The sequence below is a fragment of the Rhinolophus sinicus genome, linkage group LG11, assembly GCF_036562045.2.
Source record: "Rhinolophus sinicus isolate RSC01 linkage group LG11, ASM3656204v1, whole genome shotgun sequence".
NCBI classification, from domain to species: Eukaryota; Metazoa; Chordata; class Mammalia; order Chiroptera; family Rhinolophidae; genus Rhinolophus; species Rhinolophus sinicus.
Window position 1 is genome coordinate 18,282,475 of NC_133760.1, and position 19,606 is coordinate 18,302,080.

General features: G+C 45.0%; 2 protein-coding genes across 6 annotated transcripts in view; one reads left to right on the forward strand and one right to left on the reverse strand.

The window, feature by feature from the left end:
* Positions 1–887: 887 nt before the first annotated feature.
* MAP1LC3B (microtubule associated protein 1 light chain 3 beta) lies at positions 888–10,990 on the reverse strand. The gene is made up of 4 exons (XM_019742661.2): positions 10,762–10,990; positions 6,272–6,327; positions 3,295–3,401; positions 888–2,677 (listed from the first exon to the last, which is right to left on the reverse strand). Exons 1-4 carry the CDS (start codon positions 10,799–10,801, stop codon positions 2,503–2,505), a joined length of 378 nt encoding a protein of 125 aa, XP_019598220.1. The 5' UTR covers positions 10,802–10,990; the 3' UTR covers positions 888–2,502.
* Positions 10,991–18,648: 7,658 nt separating this feature from the next.
* FBXO31 (F-box protein 31) overlaps positions 18,649–19,606 on the forward strand; it is a 34,614-nt gene continuing 33,656 nt past the window's right edge. For 3 of the 5 annotated variants that reach the window (XM_074314471.1, XM_074314472.1, XM_074314473.1), the window contains exon 1: positions 18,922–19,056. Coding sequence is in view for 2 of the 5 variants with exons in the window: in XM_074314469.1 (XP_074170570.1) it covers positions 18,708–19,056 (349 nt within the window). In the remaining 3 variants the exon portion in view is untranslated. Of the gene's footprint in view, positions 19,057–19,606 lie in introns of all 5 variants that reach the window. The other 2 variants (XM_074314469.1, XM_074314470.1) reach the window with 2 other exon arrangements.

The window sequence follows — 19,606 nt, forward strand, 5'->3', positions numbered from 1 at the left end:
GGGTGGCAGTCTAATGAGCATGCCTCAACCCACTGTTGTTAACAGAGCCAGGCACCAGAGGGAGGGTCCTGATGCCTTTTCCCTGTAGAGGTCCCCAAGATGTGGTCTTTTCAGGCCTGTGGTTACCCAGAGGAAAACATGCATGCGCACATGGTTCTAGGTATGCCAGGTATGGTAGGGCCCATCGGATAAATGACATCAGGAGACAGCTGGCAACCCGACAAGGAGGGCCTCTCTGGTTACATCCAGGGCCACCGTGGCGGTTGTCTCGAGAGAACCATACAGGCCAGGCCTCTGAAGATGGGGGACGTACACATCTGCTGAAAAAGGAATCAGGGAAGCAGAGCATTTCCTCAGCTTGCTCCCTATAGTCTTTCAGAAATGTTTCAGTGCCTACTTCAATTTGAGTTGGGTCCAGAGTTTTCGAATGAGGAACACTGGCCACTATGTGGCTTGTGTGTGTACTGTTATCTTTACCTGTGAGGCAGCTCTAGTCACCGGACTAGGTACCATAAGCCACATAATGTCTTCTTGGCCACACAACACACATACCTTTGTGTTTTACTTTGGTGTTCCTTTAGAGATTTTCAAATGTTTATTCCTACAAAACACCTAGGTCCCACATCCATCCTCACATTTTGTGGCCTGTCTATAAGTTCTCAAGAGAAGTTTCATAAGGACAAGACCAGGTGGCCAGACCTTGACCAATGTGAGGAAGGCAGGCAAAGACCTTCGGAGGTGGGTGTCCCTCCACCTGGCTGCTCCCCCAGCACAGGGAAACCAGCCGGAATGCTCCTCGTTAGGAAGGATGTTACTTGGCTTTGGGTAGTACAGACAGTATGCAGGATTGCAAGTCTCAAATACTGATCCATTAAATTGAGCGTGGATGAGTTTTTAGTTGTGCCTTTATTCACCTTAGTTCATTAAAAATGTACTTGTTTTAAAGATCCTATATAGAATGACGACCCACTAATGTGGGTATGTCACCCCCTCAGCATGGTATTTTTGTTTTTTTAAAAAGCAGAATCTCTTATAGGAATCTTATTGATCACACAGTAGTTACAAGTGTCAGATATAATGACGTATACAATCTAAACAAGACAGGCTGATTAAGAATGTACATAATGTAAAAATACACATATTAAAAGTTCGGCATGTGGACAGATGCATGCAGCGGGAGGAGTGGGTGATGGGAGGTTGGTGGTCGAGGGCCCCCTTAGCCCTCCATTACAGTAAATAACTTCCACTAACCGGTAACAGGTGTCCACACACATCTAATGTAGAAGGGCAAATCATGAGCTGCTACATGTAGTCCAAAGTGGTCTGTGATCTTCACGAAAGTGGTCTGTGATACCTTCATGAAACTAGTAACTAGTGAACCTCATGCAGGTAGTAAGAAGCACTGGTTATTTGTTCTAGTTAGACTTGGGAAATGTGGAACTTTTGATATACCTGTGAAGAGAGTATGTCTCCTTTTACTATGTTTTCTTCACAACTGACATGCACTTAAAGTGGGGGGATTTCGATGGTGGTTTGACCTACCAGCGATAACTGAAATACTCTTAAAATAAATGTGGTTAACTTTTTAATAATATATTTTAGCTACATACTTAAAACATGGATCACCTATAGCTTTAAGCCAAAAGGCAGAGGAAGTGCATCTGAATTTTAATGCTTTTAGTTTCAGGATTCTGTAGTTTCTACTGTCCTAAAGAATGAAACTGATACAACTGTTTATTTACCAAAGCAGGCACTGGTTTGTGCTCTTAGATCAGAGAATATCCAAAACAGAAGAAATGTCACTCTTTTTTTCTTTGGACCTTTTGAGATACCAAAATTATAAATTATTCAAGGTTCCTATTGAGCAGTGGTGTTTTTCTTTGTGTTTCTATCTAGAGAATAAACCAAATAAAAACTTCCTCATGCTGCAAGAGCGTTGACTTGGGGTATACTTAGAAATCAGGAAACTTGAACAGCAGTTCAGTTTTCTTATACAGCCCCACTTACCCTGCTTTTTGCCAACTATTATGGCAAATGCATTTTGGGGGTGGAGGAGGCTATGCTTGATCCTCTTACGGAAATTTCCCTAGTTGAGTAGAAACCCTCTATAAAAAGTTGGCAGGTTCTGTAAACCTAGAGAAGAGACTTCAAATCTCTGAATGCTCAAATTGCAAGTTCCTATTGGGGACAGAGCATAAAATAACTTGAAGGTCTATTTTATTGGTAACTTAGAATGCAAAGTATTTTATTTTTAAACTTCTAAATTTGAAAACAAGACAGCCTAGGTTAAATAATAATAAGTTTTCCAAAGCTGAATGTGCTCATTTGGAGCTCATTTTTCTGCTTGAAGTACAAAAACAACTTTCTAAAACTCCTAGGCAGGAACACTATCGTTTTGATGATCTGTGATTAGATGAACTGATCGATCTCAGTTGGTAACATCCCTTTTTTCCCCCTTGTTAAGGGTTTAAAAATTTTTAGAACAGATGCCTTTTTCTAGTCTTACACCGACAATTTCATTCCAAAGGTCTCCTGAGAGGCGTATACCATATACAGGAATCCGTCTTCGTCCTTCTCACTTTCGTACACTTCCGAAATGGGCGTGGAAACGCTCACCATGCTGTGTCCATTCACTAACAGGAAGAAGGCTTGATTAGCATTGAGCTGTAAGCGCCTTCTGTTGAAAGAAAACAATGTGAAGAAATATTGATGACATCAACAAGTAGGGAGCATGTGTAAAAATACAACCCACCCTGATCAGTTTAAAAGTATGAAGATTTTGTAAATGCTGCTTCTGGCAAAATAAAGTGCATACATTACTGATGATAACTAATATTTCTTCCCACAAAGCACGGGGCATTTTCTATGATTATATTCATGATCAATATTAGTGATAATCCTTGATAACTTATTCTTACTACCTCCCTGTAGCCAGTTTTAAACTAGTATGCTGTGCAAGAGCCATTAGCATCTAATGTAAGAAAAAAAACAGTTCAAAATACAAATTACAAACTAAGATCTAAGCTGGTGCAATTGACTACCATTCTGCCAAGTCTACATTCTTTTTTTCTTTTTTTTTTTAATCTGCTATATGAAACATAACTTTTCTGATTAATGGACAACATCTACACTGGATGTTATGATGAAAGAATCAGAAGAGACATGAGATCAAGCAGGTAAGAAATACATCCTATAGTTTTATTAAGCTTGCATAGATTTTAAGCAGAACTAAAGGTTTATCTGTAAGTCTGATCATGAGAAGTTCCCAAAGGAAAAAAAAAGGTGATTAAATACCTAATTATCTTGATGAGTTCACTCATGTTGACATGATCAGGTACAAGAAACTTGGTTTTATCCAGGACAGGAAGCTGCTTCTCACCCTTGTATCGTTCTATTATCACCTAGAAAAGCCAGAAAAGTGATTTAAAAATAGCCATAACAATGAAAAATAGATAAAATACTTCCTATGTTGTAAATGGCACGTGCCAAAATGAGGTTTAAAATAGCACTTTTGTTAGTTTCCTCATACCTCTCCTGTGAAGAGTGATCATTTATTAGCTTTGACTTTATCCCTTACAAAATATACACAAAAGACAAAGTGGCTGCCTCCAGGGAGGTGAGCAGGGTGGCTGCAGGGTGGAGAAAGAAACAACTATGTACTTTTTTGTTACTTGGAACCATGAAAATATACTACGTAGTCAGAAAAAGACCCTAAAAGAACAGAAGCTGGGCAGCAGCTTAAATTGTAATGATCTCAGTCTCTATATCAATCCTAATACCACTATTTAATGTGACATGACAGGAACCTTCATCAAAGTGTAAGACTTTAATTACGGTAATGGACTTAATGGCTTTTTATACTAGAGTCATGTTTCTCTATTTGACATGAAAAAAATCCTAAGTAAATATTTGACAAGTAGAGACCATGATTAGCTGGTTCTGGAGACAAATATGACACAGAAAGACTTGAAGATTCTTCCATTTTGATAAAATATTCTTGCTATTTCTTTAACGAGTTTTAAAGTCAAGAACTTTGAACCATGCAGACGACAAAAACAGTCCCACATCACAAATGGGAATCTGTTAGCTCCTTGCCATACTTCCTTTCTGTAGAGAAAAAATGTTTTGTATTCTAGTTCTAAGTCACTATAAAAGCTCTGCCCATAGACTGGTGGCTGCCTTTGAGCCTCGTTTATCATCTATTTCCTGAGCACCAGACACCCTTCTCCATGTACAGCAACTCTCCCGTCACAACGAGATGATGAGGGATAGGAATGGAAACTCTTTACATGATGTTTCTTTAGAAGAGGGAAAAATGCGTATCTGGATGGGACCTACGTGAGGTTCTAGGTAAGGCCAAGCCAGGCTGTCATCACCTTCCTTGTTACAATGGAACACGTCATCCACAAGGAAGTATCAGTGGGTAGACTACACTTGCCTGGGTTTAAGTGGTAGCAGAAATTAGAGGCAATACAGCAATCATAGATTCTTGGCCCAGGAGGAGGCAGAAGTAGAGTGAGAAGAAAACTAAAGACCTTAGAACCTTTCTGTTAAAGGAACACAACACAGCAGCCTAGAAAGTGCAGGATAAGATGGCCTTGGATACCTGCTCCCAGTTGCTGAGTGTGGTCTGCTTCGGGGGGGGTTGCTGTTCTCAACTGTACAATCACCTATAAATGACTGGTTTCCTTTTCATTTTTACTTTAATTCTTCTCATTTGGGAGAGATGTGTAAGTCATGGGACAAGGCATTTGGCTAGATCTGAAAAGTACCTTCTCGAACATTTCACTTAGATGGTAGGGCTATGCACAGGAGCGAAGGCAAAAACAGCCACTGGGGGAAGGAGACCAGAGGGCCAGGGAGCTGCCTGTGCCTTATCAGTCAGTCAGTCAGTCTGTCCATCTGTCCGTCCGTCTGTCCATCCTATTCTCAATATGTGAGGGCCTGTGACAGTCTGCTTCTCAAACTTGTTCAGGGTGTCACAAGCACATATGTGGAAGTACAAATGTGTGATTTCTGCAAAAAACGGAAACTACTAGCAGAAAAGGTTTCTTAACGTACATAAGTCATAGTGACATTTCAAAAGGAGGCTGTGGAACATATCCTGGCAGACTGTTGGGCTATTTGTTTCTAATGGCTAGCACCTGTTAGCAAAGAGACAGCAGGTCCTCTAAAGTGAAGAAAAACCTTAAAATTAAGGAAATTCCCCAGAAGGTTGACACCAAGCCATATGTTGACCCTAAGTGCAAGGACAGATTGTGAAATTTCAAACCAGTCCAAGGAAAGCAATATGTCTTGTACTGTAGAATCCTAGTTGTGAAAATGCTGAGCAGACCTGTCTTACTCTGTTTTCTGTGCAGCTTACAGCCCTAACCCATGGATCTTTTCTCTCCTTTCCCCTCACTTCAGTATGAGATGACCAATCAGAAAGCCAAACATGTAAGCTTCCACAGAATTGAGCAGTGGAGTCTCCTTATAAGTGGTCTGTAGAATTTGTAGGAGGTAACAACCTTGTACCCAGAATTGTGCAAATCTTTCCAACAACCACATGGGATGGGATTCTCTTCCCATTTTACAGATGAGGATGTGAAAGCTCCTCGTAGAATTTTAGTAACTAGCCCAAGATCACTTAGTAACCTTGAACTTAGGGCCTGAATTCGGCCTCCGCCCCAAATCAAAAGTTCTTTTGACCATCTCTCTCTAGACTTAGTGCCTCAGCAGAAACTATTAAAGGTCCACCACCAAAGGATTCCAGGCAGAGGACACTGTTGGCAGGACACAGCAACAACCATCTGAGGCCTGCTCCATCTCCTGCAAAGAAGCGAAATGTAAGGGACTCTCTGGGGCATCAAAAGGCAGGCAGCCTGGAATGTCCTGAGAGCCACTCATTTTCCCACAGCAGTAGCCTTTGCTTTCTTTAGAAGAGGGTGGATATTTTCTTCCACCGATAAAATACTAACAGTTCTAACCCTTCTATCCCTGCCCCCACACATAAATGCATTTGATTTCTCAGGTAACATTAAAGTAGCAAACTCAAACTGAGGAGATAGGATACGATTAAAAAACTAGATCAAGATCGCAATTCATGAAAAAAAGAAAAGATGTTGCAATTCTAGGTCATGAAACTGACACATAATTTCATGTCTGAAGAATCCTGTAGAAACCCCTGTCAGGTAGCTGTACACAGCAGCACTGCATTACAGTTGTACTTAAGCCGTGCTCTCTTCTTCTTATATTAACCACAGAAACCAAGGTACCGAAGATTACCCACCGGGATTTTGGTTGGATGCTGCTCTCGGATAAGTCGGACATCTTCCACTCTTTGTTCTGCAATGAAAGGAAGAGACATAGGCATTGTTAAGGGCCCAAATTCAGCTTCTTGCCTGCAGTTTTGCTGGTGACTCCCATATCTGAATTCACCTTTCCTTAGCTGTAGCAGAACAAAGCAGTAAACACATCTTTCCCAGAACTGAGAGAAATCAAGAACTAACACTTCAAATCTGGCAAAAGTTGGTATGTAAAGCCAAAGGCAATTATATGGAAACCAACATGCAATTACATGGCTCCATCAGGTGGTATGACATAAGACCAGGGATACAGAATTCCTAGTTTCAAGGGCTTGGGAACCCAAGTTTGTAGTCCTATGTAATCAGCAGATGAACTGCATGGCATTACCAATGTCCTCCAAGGACTCCTACTGCCCATCAACTTTTGTGAATTTTCCACAGTGTAACTTGGTATAGAAATCCATTATAAACCATAGGTTCTTCAATGCAATTTTCTCTTATTACTTACAGCTGTTTAATGATATAGTGCTTAAAAGAAACTGCCCAAGAAAAAGGTATATGGAAAAAAGAATACCCTATTTGAGTTTTAACTAGTTTTGCTCAGTGCCCAAAACAAAAGTTTAAAAGACAAAATCTACTGTTTATATATATGTACTAGGCAATGTGGGGGAATACAGGGGGAAAAAAAAAAAAACCAAGTCCAATTCTCAATAAGGTGACACTATAATTGGAGGGACATGTCACATATAAAAGAATACATGAACATATATGATTAAGATGACATTAAAATCTTCCAAAAAATTAACAAAATCCCCTTGATTTACTATGATAGGATTCATTGTCATGGTGTTTGCAAATAAATGATCAATGTCATGAACTTCCTGAGAAAGTGCTTACACTGGTGGCTCCAGAAAAAAGATGCCATGCCCTATATAAATATGGATTTATTCTAACATCATTGCCAATTTAGTTTGGATTTTTTTAAAAAAACCAAACATTTTATTTCTTCATAAAAGTATGGAAATAATTTCTATATTCAAATATGAACATGTAAGTTTTATTTCTATTTTCCCATCCAACATTTCTAAATCAGCTTCTAAGATAAATTACTAAATAGAAACATATTTACTATAGACAAAGATGATTGCAAACTCATGGATATCTACCAGTGCACATTTCTATTCAAGACATGTGGATAAAGATAAATTTAGCTATTGTTAATAGTAAACTTAACCTAGCAGTTTTCATCTGTGATATACAAGAAATATGTATTTGGTGCTCAGAGAGCTCCCAAAACCCTTGGAATTTCCTAAGTTATATGAGTTATAAAGATGTCATTATTCATAACAAGTCCCTTTCAATGACACCTGAGTTTATGTTAATGAAGTGATCTGGGGAAAGCATCACAGGGTGGGGGCTGGTGGCCAGGGGAACCAACCACTAGAGGGTTGGAACTTTCAGCTCCTGACCACCAGAGAAGAGAGAGGGGCTGGAGGTTGAATTACAACGATGGCCAATGCTTTAATTAGTCATGGCTATGTAATGAAGCTTCCATACACACCCAAAAGGACGGAGTTTGAGAGCTTCCAGGTGGCACACACCAAACATGGAGACAGAAGCTCCTGTGCTTGGGACTCTTCAAGACCTCACCCTATGTATATCTAGGCCTGTTCATTTGTATCCTTTTAATATCCCTTGTAATTATCCAATAACCTAGTAAGTAAACGGTTTTCCTGAGTTCTGTGAGCCACTTTAGCAATTCAATCAAACAGGAGTGGGTTGTGAGAACATGATTTATAGCCAGTCAGAAACATAGGTAACAACCTACAATTGCAATTAGTGGTTGAATTGGTAGAGGGGGAGGGGCACTTCTGTGGGACTGACCCCTTAACCTGTTGGATCTGAGGGTATCACCAGGTAGACAGTGCTAGAACTGAATTAAATTGTAGGACACCCAGCTGAACTGCTCGATGTGTGGAAAATCCACACGTCGCGTCAGAAGTGAAGCAGTGTTTAGTGGAGTACTGTGAGTGGAGGAGACATTAGGAGGAGTTTTTCCGTTACATCATCCTTTGAACCCTTCTCTATTTCTGAGGATGTCAACTCCTATGTATTCTGGACCAACACATAAACTTCCCCCAAAGCATGCAGACCCTTTCATTATTCATGGAGGAGCTTCAGACCTAAGTCTACCACCGAATCTCAGCAAACTGTGTCTGGGAAACTGTTATTAAATAAACTGGGCAACCTCAGAAGAAAATGGAGTGAAATTATTACATTTGAGAAGACTAAACCCAAAATTGTTTGCTCAAACACAACTTTTGAAGTTCATTATATTTTTCAAAACATCTGCAAGAATACACTACGCCGCCTGAACTCAGAGTGTTGATCTACTGCCTGTAGTTGGAAATGATGGCTACCTACGGGAGGATGGAGGAATTCACGTCAGAAGGTTAGAAGCACAAGTCCATCCTCTGCCACTAGGTGGACCATGATCTTCACCTCGCTGGACTCCACCCAGTTTCCTCCGCTACAGAAGGAAGGGGTTGTTTTCCATAGGCCCTAAGATCCACTTATTTCAACCCTCTCGATCCTGGTAGAAGACATCAGCAGAGCTATATTCAATTTTAAATTGAATCTAAACTCACTTGGAAAGAGGAAGAAGTGCTCAAGCTAACCGGGACTGGTCGTCGGTTCTATAAAGAGGTTCTCACCAAAGAATTGATTTCCCTCATTCAGTGCTGCAAATCTCTGAAAACTGTCCGTGCTGTTACCATAATCAGGAGCAACGAAAGGCAGGAGCCATTAAAAGATATTTGATACTTTTCTGCAAAATGACTATTAAAGCGATCTTTAAAGGGGGGAGGGGATAGAAGTGAGCTAAGGGGAAAGCCTAAATGCAATCTATATGAGATATGCTAATGGCAGGGAAAAAAAGCATTCCTGTTTGTTTACCCCCAGGGCCACAGGTTCCCAGTGAATTCCTTCTAATTCATTAGAACATATGTTCTCAAAATAACGTAAATATACTTTAAGCCAAGGAAGGGAACTATAGTTTTGGTCATAAGAAAATGGGCATCTTTCCCACAGAAACGTCCCCAGTGAACTTTCAAATGGCAGACTCAGTGAGGGCAGAAGCCAGACACAGCAAATCTGCTTCAAACGCTGCTTTCAGGGTTGCCCAAAAGCTCAACAACATTAAGAGTTTACTAAGGTCACGAAAGAGAAAATTTCTAACCAAAAAGGATGTCTAAGTCTTGTGAACCAACCAACTCGCAAGAGGCTGTTTGCAGAGATACGCTCCGCAGGCCAACGTGAATTTCCCTTACTGAAGCGTCTCAGGCCCCAGAAACCCCAGTCCTTCACAAGAATGGGATCTAAAACACCTTATCCAAGCTCAAATGAATCCTCACTTCTTTCTAGACTCCAGGAAACGAGACCAAAGTATCACTCCTGGAAGATCACAGCGATTACCACAGGAAAAACCATGTGCCCTGGAAGGAACCTGGTACTTCCCTGCCCCACCTGTACGCCCTGAGCTTCTATAAACAAGTCCTACAAACAGGCGTCCACAGAGGCCACGTTGTTGCTGCAGAATTTGCTTGCTTCGGAGGAGCACCAATCACTGCCGTCTCATCATTATTGTGGAGGAGTAAATATTGTGATAATGTTACTTTCAGTTTCAACCCAACGCCAATAAAGCTAAATCGGGTTTCTCGTCTACAGTGGGAGCGAACTGATTTACTGCTGGTGTGAAAGTTAAGAATGTCCTCGCCCGCCAAGAGGAAAAGCCACCCACCCCAGCTCTCCTGCTACAAACAGGATCAAGATGTCCCCTCCCTGCCGGGTCTACGCTGGTCGGTGCAGGGGGGTAGCAACAGTGCGGATTCAGGGGCTCACTCTTCCTCTCCATTGAGGCACTGACGTTTCTTAAGGGCCCCGGTGCGACCGGGACGACTTACCTGGAGATGATTCACTTGCATCCTAGAGCCACCACTTCAAAGGACCTGTCACAGCCCGGCGTCCGGACCAGCCTCCCCACGAGTCCGACACTTCTTACGTGGGTCTGCGCTTTTGGGAGGGACAGTCACCCCCCTCCCCAGACTGGAGAGCTGACGAGGGGTCAAAGGTGATTCAGCACCTCCGCGCGATCGAACGCGACCTCGCGGAACCAGGTGTGAGCGACCCAGGCCCTGTTTTCGGCCTCCCGCTGCCCCGGGCCCTTCCCGAAAACCCGCGGCCCGTCAGTCGCCCGCTTAGGTCCTCAGCTCCGCGGTCCCTCGGACCCCGAGCCCTCAGCCCTCGTCCTCTCAGCCCCCGAGCCTCAGCGCTCAGCTCTCGGGCCCGGCCCCTCAGCCCTGCGACCCGTCAAACTTCAGCCGGGCCCGGCGCCTGGGCCCCGCCGCCCCAGCCCCTTAGTATTCCTGGGCCCGGCCACCCCCCCATCAGCCCCGGCCCCGCCGGCGGCACCCACCGAAGGTGCGGCGCTGCTTAAAGGTTTTCTCCGACGGCATGGCGCGGGAGGCTGGGCCGCGAGGCGGAGGGTCCCGGCTTCTTCAGGAGGCGGCGGCTACGGACCCGACCGTGGCGACAGCGACTTCCCTTGTGTCTCCTCAGCCCGCAGCCGCGTCAAGTGATCGGCGCACCGCCCCAGGAGGCGGGGCCAAGGGCGGGCCGCCGCCGCCGCCATAGCGTGCGTGGCGGAAGCGGGCGCCCACGCAGAGCCGGAGGCGGGGTGTGGCCAGAGGCGCGTGCGCAGCAGGGAACACCCCATGCGCATGCACGCGCGGCCGGGGCGGGCTCCCCAGTTGACTGTCTGGGATGGGGATGCTTCCGTGCGGCCTGCGGTAAGGAGCGCGGGCCGGGGCACCGGGCAGTCTCCGCTGCCCCTCGTCCCCGCGGAGACGCGTAGGTGCGACCCCCGGGGTCCCTGCCGCGTGGTGCCGTCCCGCGCAGCCAGCTGCTCTGCGTTAACGCACTAGTTTCCAGCGCCCTGTGCTCGTGGCCGGTAATATTTCTACGTGAAAATAGTGGTTTTGTGCGCCTATCTCACGAGTATCACCGATCTAGGAGCTGTTTTTTGTTTTCGTTGGCTTTCCAGATCAAGCACATTGAATTTTTTTGTTTTTAAACTAGGAAAAGAACTGCAACTGCGTTGTGTCAGGGTATATTTAATAGGATGTATCCCTGGAGAAAGTCTAAGGATAATTGTTTCTGTCTTCAGGACTTCGTATTGGGTGAATTCCTCTTTTGACACGATGCTACAGATTAGGTGACTTCTGGATGGCACCTCGAGCTTTGATGGTTTATGTGCACCTGCACGTGACTAGTGGGCCTGCCCAACTCCATTGGTCTGCTGGTTTCATTTAGGGAGAGTTCTCCAGTCTCTCAAATACTGAATCTTACTCCTATTCATACCCCTCAGTCTTTCAACCACTAACTAGCTGAGCAACCTTGAAGAAATAACCATTTTTCTGAGTCTCAGACTCATCTGTAAAAGGACGATAATATTTTAGAACTCCAAGTGTTTTGTGAGGAGCAAATGAAAGTGGCCTGTAAAAAAAAAAAAAAAAGGGAAAGAAAGTGGCCTGTAGAATCTAGATCACTATGCAGTTATCAGTTTAGCTATTGCCCATCTCAGTGTCTGATGAACATACATTTGTATGAAGAGCACTTGATTGTTTGGCTGTTTTTCCTCTTTAATATCTAATAGTTTCAAAGATTTCCAGGCTTTTTTCCCTTTTGAGTTTGTAAAAGCCTTTCTTATGTGCCTGTTTGATAGAGTAATTGAATTGTGCTAATATACATTATTATATAAACATACAAAACGTTTTAACACATTTCTCAAAGCGGTTTTAATAACAGCGGGGATTTCTTTTTTTTTTATAGAGAAGCAAGTATGTTGTAGATACTTGTATAATTATTCCCCACCACCAAAACAATGTTAGTTGTAGATCTTAATTCTGCCACTGTTCACAAAAGAACAGTGCATTTGTGCACGCTCTTTTTGTCCCAGGTTTTTTTTCCCTGTCACAGTTCTTTACCTTTAAAATCTGATAGTATACCGTTTATAAAGAAGAGCACTTAGACATTCTATCTGGTTTCCAAAGTTTCAAAAAAAGGTTTTAAACTCCAAGTGCTTTGTACTTGGTTGTTTTGTACTTACTCTGTGAAAATTGAAAAAAAAAAAAAAAATCCAGTAAGTGCTTATTATGTACCTAGCTTCTGCCAAACACAAAATGATCAGGTCTGAAGGCAAGAGAGTGGATTATGTTGCTTGTTTTTCTGGGTTTTTATGATATTAAGTATTGGCAGGTGAGTGCTATCTTGGCTTAAGTGCTACTTTGTAAGAAATGGACTTTTCCTTCTCTTGCTGGACAACTGTTCCAAATGCAAGAGGAGGGGAAAAAATCAATTATCTGGCATATGGAGGTTGGGGGAGGGGAAGGAGAGTGTCATATTTTCCTGGTCCCTTAGGCATCTATAAACCTTTACCAAATTACCCCAGCCCTTGGGTTCACTGCCATAGCCTCAAGGGATTAGCCTCAAGGGCTGTGCTAGTGACACACAGGGTTATTCTTTGTGATTGTCAAGTACTGAAGTCCACATTTACAGTGGCTATTACAGTCCTACCCCTAGCCTTAAATTCCTACTTGATTCTAAAACAACATATCCCTACGTTTCTCAGAAAGTCATCCAATATAGTTGGTGTATAAAGGTGTCTCGTAAGCATAATCTCCATTTAAGACTAGCAAATTCAAATAAATAATATGTAAATTATATTTAAAATGTATTACTTTACATTCATATACAAATACACATAAATTAAGAAGTAACTTCATTTAACTTTTGAAAGCAAGTGTGCTTGAGTGGATGTGAAATTTTTCATGTGCCCCTACATTGCAGCTTAATAGAAGTTTGACGTAGTGAACAATATTTAGAGTAGTAAATTAATATTATTCATGAGTTACTTTAAGGTAGTTAATATAAGCATAGTATGATTTACTTTTAGATGAGTAACATAAATATTGCTTTCTTGAAATAATTCATATAAAATAGGAAAGCAAGCACACACCTTTCGTTTTAGTGTTTTCTCCAGGAATCTCATGGTGCTTTTGAACTATCGAATAATCATTCTAGAAAGCCAAGCAGTGTCAGTTTTAAATAACTGTCATCCTATTCCTTTTTTCATAACATGAAAAGACCATAAATGACCATACTCGTGGGGGAAATAATGTAACTGCTAAAAATTGAATGATGCCCCAGCATTAGTGATGTAACAGCTGTAAATCATGCTGTCTAGCTACTTCTAAGAATCTGTTAAATGGGGCATGAAACATGAACCTGCAGTCCAGAACACATTAGTGTTACGTTTGCCACACTCAACATGGAGGGCAAGCCACACTGAGAATTAGTTCGTCTCCTCAGGCCAGCCTGGCCTGTCCCACCTCGCCTCTTTCTAATTGGAAGAACTATTCCACCCTCGAGGTTCTCTGGGCTACTATTGGCCAGTTGTCCAATCAGTTGTGTGTCATCTTTTTGCTCTTTAGAACAAGTAAATAAACAAGTATTGCTCAAGAGGAGTGCAGGAGCTATTCTCAGAAAGGATTCAGTCAGGAGGATTTTTTAGTTGACATGCAATAGATGTAGCCTGTGGGAGTGTCTTCCTGGTTCCCCTGAGGTTTTGCCAAGAGAGGCACGGTGTTGCGTTGGAGTGCTTCCACTCCCGGTGACACTCTGCCTCTGGGCTACAACTTCAGAAACCAGCAAACTAGTGCATAAATCACGGATATAACCTAACATTATTTAAGTGAGTGAATAACATCTAATGGAACTGGCTGACATTCCACAGTTTTTGTTTGTTTGTTTGTTTGCTTGTTTACTTTTAAACAAATTTCAAAGGATTGCTGTTTTTCCAGCTTTTGCCCATATCCGGGACTGTTAAGGGTTGCAACTGTTCAGACTCGTTTTAAACCATGAACCTTTTGTTTAGCCTTTTATTATTTTCCCTTTTTTCCATTCACCTTGACTGTTTCTGCTGAGCAGTAGGTAAGATGCCACTTTTCACATCTGGATTCTGAGTACCAGCATGGGTAAAGTTAACACAGTTTGCTTAAGTCCAAGAAACAGTACTTTCAGTGACTTTCAAGGCAACCAATTGAAAAACGCCCTGCCCTGTATTCTGCTTATTTCCTTAGATGTTATCAGTGCTTACTAACAAAGAGTTCATTATTGTAGTGTCATAGTGTTAAAACAAATGATCTCTTCTGTCTAGTTTTTCCTCATTTTCGCATGAATGCACCCTCCTTAGTGTCCTTTGTAAAGGATGCAGTTCTATCTATATAAGGGATTGTAAATTTGTTCAAGGACATATAAAGCTTTCAGGGTTCAACATGCCATCGTTCTCAGTTATATGCAGTCGTTCCCTTTTGGTTACTTTCCACCAACATAGATCACCCAAGCTCTCACAGCCATCCTGTTCTTTCTCTTTGGATGGTCTGCACTAATTCAATCCTTCAACATTTTGGCGAGTTATTGTACACAGCCTTCCTGCTGTCAAGAATATGTGGATCTATCTTTTAACTGTATAGTTGCATAATTCAAATTATGAACAAAGAATAGTTTAACCATTTTTCTAAAGATGTAAATTTAACCAAATTATTTTGTACATTTTAATATACTCTAAGCTCCTCTAGGAGAAAATTATATTTTAGTAATAAAGCCTAGGAGGGAGTAGATAGATTTTTAAAAATAACTGACCAAAATGTAACAGTGGCATGGATCATGCTTTAGAATCTATGGATCAACACAGAACGTAGCACTTAGGCTAGTCAGGTATTCTGTAAATATTTATTGTATTAGTTGATGCATTTCTGCTTGTTGAGATACTTCCTAGCTTGGATGGTGATGGTGGTAACCCACCAGTCTTCTCTAAATCTGTTTGGTTTACGTTCCTCCCTGTTTCTCCTTTTAGTCGGTTTGTTTGTTGTTTTTTTTGTTCAACAAACATTTAGTCAGTAAACATTCACTGATTACATGAAGTGTTAGCATATATATCATGTGACGGGGTTACATCTAGTAAAGCTGGTGCCAAAGGAAGCCACGTGTTTACAATAAAACAATATGATGGTGCTGTAATAAAGGGGCCACCCTTCCTAGAAGGGGGTGCCATTTGAGGACAAGGAGGAAGGGGGCTGGTTTTGATGGCACAGACTGGGGCGATGGGGCTTCCTGGCAGAGGAGACGGCTTGAGCAAAGTGAGAGATATAGACAAGGCATGGTGAGTTTTGGCTAAGGAATTTGATGGCTCCCATTGAAAGATGTGTGTGGAGAAGGAGAGGAGGCCAGGCTGGAGGTTAGGACCAGATTGTGAGCTACTTTAATGTGATAAGGAGTCCATGGGGCCATTAAGTACTTTTAATAGGGAAGTGATGGGATGAGTCTGCTTTTGTTTATGTTACTACAGAGGGTGCCAAAAAAATGTACATATATTTTAAGAAAGGAAAACTGTATGAAAATTGTAATACTCAATACATACCGATATCAGAAGATGAATACAAATCACGTTTGATTTCTGCAATGACAGGAGGTGCTCAAAGTGGTTCCCATCAGTGTCCAGACACTTCTGATGACGGCATAGCGCTTCAGCAACAACTACTGCTTCAGCAGCGTTGACCAAAGTGTTCATTTGTATACAGTTTTTTTGGCACCCTTGGTATTTGAAGGAAGACAGTTCTGATAACTGTGGAGGATGGATTGAAAAACCTAGATGCAGGGAGGTCAGTTTGGTGTTGTCTTTCAATTGTGTGGACCTGAGATGGTCAAAATTTGAACTAAGGCATTATTTTGCACTTTGCACTTTCCCATTTATGGGATTCTGTGGACCAGGGTAGGCAGCCCCATTTTCTGCCTAGAAATTTCCTCATGGTGGTAGTGGATAGCCAGGAATTTGTGGAGGCTGGGCCCAGGGGAACTGGCAGGGTCACTATTTTCTACTTGATTAGCAAAACCCACACTTGACCAGAAACACTGGAGTGGCCCCTCGATTCTTAGCTTCCATTTAGACTGTGGGAAATTCCTCCAGCACTTTTCAGGGCATGGAAGTAGGTCTTGACTAGAAAAGAGTTGGGCCCTCCCAATTATAGAGCTGCTTCTTTAACACCCCTGGCCCTCCTCTCTGGAAACAACTAATAACAGTTTCTTGTTCTGAGTTATTTAAGGTTAAGCCACTGTCACGAGGTGGCTTTACAGATTCTCTAGAACACACGTGCCCTGGAGCACAGTAAACAAGGTAACTAGGGTACAACAATGTTCCCTGCGAGTGGGCTGTTCTCAGTGCGGTGTCCAGGTTCTTGGTGCTTCGAGCAAAGAATTGAACGAGACACAGAAATAAAGTGGTACAAGAGTAGTTTGTTAGAAGAGACAGTACACTTCAAAGAAATAGAAGTGGACCTGAGCAGTAGAGAATGGCTCAAGGGCCCAAGGTGACATTATTAGGAGAAAAAGTGCGCTCCAAAGAGTTTGGAGCTGGAGCGTGCCGAGCAAAAGGAGGCTGAAAAGGCTCTGACTGGCGAGGACATTTTTCTCTAGAATGGGCTGTTCCTTTCTGGGCAGTGGGACCACTTGATTGATACCTGTGATTGGCAGGAGGCTATTACCTCATCTTATTAGACTGTGCAGGTGTGAGTGGCCCGTTTAATCTAGTTGGGTATCTTGTACTCATTTGTTTACAATGAAAAGGAGAATTTTGGACAGAGAGGGGAGGTCTTTTGGGCGGTAATGCAGAGACCCGATGCCTATATCTAACTGCCTGCCTGGTTTTCCCCTTGAGAGACGTGATCCCTATAAAATCTCTATGGGAAATTGAGGGACAGGAGGTCTGTGTTTCTGTATCTGCTTCCTGCTGGGCAGGGGCGTAGAGCTGTCCCTACCTATTGGGGGATTCACAGAATTCTCTCCCTATCTGATCTCAGATGAGAGGACGGGGTTTCGAGATCCGAAACCCGCCTGGCTTCTTTGGTTGGGGCTGGCAATCTTGCTGGGGTGTCCTCTGTATCCCCAAGGCCCCGGAATGAGGAAAAATAGCTTTTAATTAATAAATCCGTTAGCTCTGTAGAGCCTGTGGCCATTCAACCAGTCAGTCATTCAGGTGGCATCAGTTGTCCAGGAGCTGGGCCCAGAATGGGTTGGAAAGAACATTAGGCTTCAGTGATTACAATCAACAAATATACTGGCCTGGGGGGTCCGGAATGGCCTGAGGGATGTTGGGAAGTCACAGGCTTTTAAGTCTTTATTGGAGAGACATCCTGTGATGCAGGCGAGGAGCAATCTTTAGTGTAGGATTCAGAAACTGATCAGAAGAGTAATCAAAGCCAGGGGCTAAGGAGCTAAGAAACCAGGGAAAGGGAGACTTAACATTTCTATAGTGAGGGAGGCTTAAAACTTTTGTAGTGAGGGAGCTCTTCCTTATCAACAAGATCACGGCAGATGACAGGATTCATCACCTCGCACGATCTCCCCTTTTCACTGCAAGAAGGGCAGAAATGAGTGAATGTCACTTTTAAGGTAAAAGCAAGCTGATAGGCACACTTCAGGGTTCTGTTTGGCTTACCTACGTAGTTTAGAGGGCTGTAACCGTTTGCTTCGCTCCACCCACCTAAACAATGGCTTCTCTGCGAAGCAGTCCCGGGGCTCGGCCCTGGAGCCTTCACCCTCACGGAGGGTGTCCTTGGGAAATCCAAGGGGCCAGTCCTTGCGGCCGTCCTCAGGGGGATGTCCTGGGAGAGGTTCTGGGGGGCTGTCCTCGGGGCCGTCCTTGGCGGGGATGTTCCTCAGAGATGGTCCTGGAGTGGTTCCTGGGGAAGGTCCTCCGGCAAGTCCTGGGCTGCGAGTGGTTTCCAGGGAGGTTCTGGGGGGTGGTCCTTCGGGCCTTCCTGGGAGAGGTTTGGGTGGGGGTGTCCTTAGGGGCCATCCGCGGGGCAGCAGACGCACCCGAAGGAGTTCCAGGGTGGGGGGCGACTGCCATGAGCCCCATACTCTGGACGGAGTTCCGCCCTCACACGCCGCACGGAGTCGTTTTGTTGCCCACACACGCCTCCTCAGTTGGGAAGGAGCGGCAGTCCAGTGTTTGTGACATTCTTTTCCCGTGCTCGGTCTGGAAGCGGGACTGGAAGCCCGCAGATCTCAGGCGGGCGGAGACCAGGGCCGCCCAGGGATTTCCCCGGCTGGCGGAGAGGGTCCTGCTGATCCCCTCTCCCCAGAGGGCGGGTCTTCCCAGGACGAGACCTCCGCACCTTCCTCCGGGTGGGCGGGGCCGGGCCGGGCGGCGTGGGGGCGTGACTCGGCTCTTGTGGGGCGGGGCTGGCTCACGGCTGCGCTTGCGCAAGCCGCGGCGGCGCGGCGGCTGTCACTCGGGCTGGCATGGCGGTGTGCGCTCGCCTCTGCGGCGTGGGCCCGTCGCGGGGATGCCGGCGCCGCCAGCAGCGCCGGGGCCCAGCCGAGACGGCGGCGGCCGACAGCGAGCCGGACACGGACCCAGAGGAGGAGTGCATCGAGGCGGGTGCGGTGGCGCTGTGCGGGGCGGAGGGCGGCCGGGGCGCGGGCCCCTCGCCGCCCCCGCGCTGCTCGCTGCTGGAGCTGCCGCCCGAGCTGCTGGTGGAGATCTTCGCCTCGCTGCCCGGCACCGACCTGCCCAGCCTGGCCCAGGTCTGCACCAAGTTCCGGCGCATCCTGCTCACCGACACCATCTGGAGACGACGTTGCCGCGAGGGTGAGTGCGCCGTAGTGGGGGTCCGGGCATGGGAGGGGGCACTGGCCTGGAGGGGCTTTGGACGGTGGTCGGGGCAGTGGGGGTCCCGGCCTCGGAGGCGGTCGGAGGTCTGCAAGGGCCCTGGACAGGGACCTGCCATAGGTCGGGTGCCCAATGGGCAGGGTCCTGGCTGGGCGGGTGTTTCTGGCCTGAAAAGGGACTCGTGGTCTCAGGTCCCCATGGCCCCTGGACGTGGACTTGCCACAGATCAGGGACTCCAGGGGGCGGACCCAGCTGGGCGGGGGTCCCCGCCACAGATTCGGGGCGCGGCGTCCGGGCGAGGTGGAGTTTCTGGTGGGCATTGGGGTGCTCAGAGAGGGGTGAGGGGTCCCCCAGCTGCGGGGACAGGATGCCTCGAAGCCAAGGGGAGTGATTCGAACTGGGGCGGGGTGCCCCTTTAGGTGCGAGACCCTGGAGGTTTAGGTCGGAGACTTAGCTGACCTCTGTGGGCGCCCACCCCCTCCCCAGCCCTGGGGATGAGGCTTTGGGGAAGCTGAGGAGAGCAATGAGG

Excerpts from the sequence above, each read along its gene's own strand:
- MAP1LC3B (XM_019742661.2), bottom strand. The coding sequence starts at position 10,801 with ATGCCGTCGGAGAAAACCTTTAAGCAGCGCCGCACCTTCG. Across the intron at positions 6,328-10,761 it reads TAAGCAGCGCCGCACCTTCG|AACAAAGAGTGGAAGATGTC; the intron begins GTGGGTGCCGCC and ends CTTTCATTGCAG. Across the intron at positions 3,402-6,271 it reads AGCATCCAACCAAAATCCCG|GTGATAATAGAACGATACAA; the intron begins GTGGGTAATCTT and ends TGGCTTTTCTAG.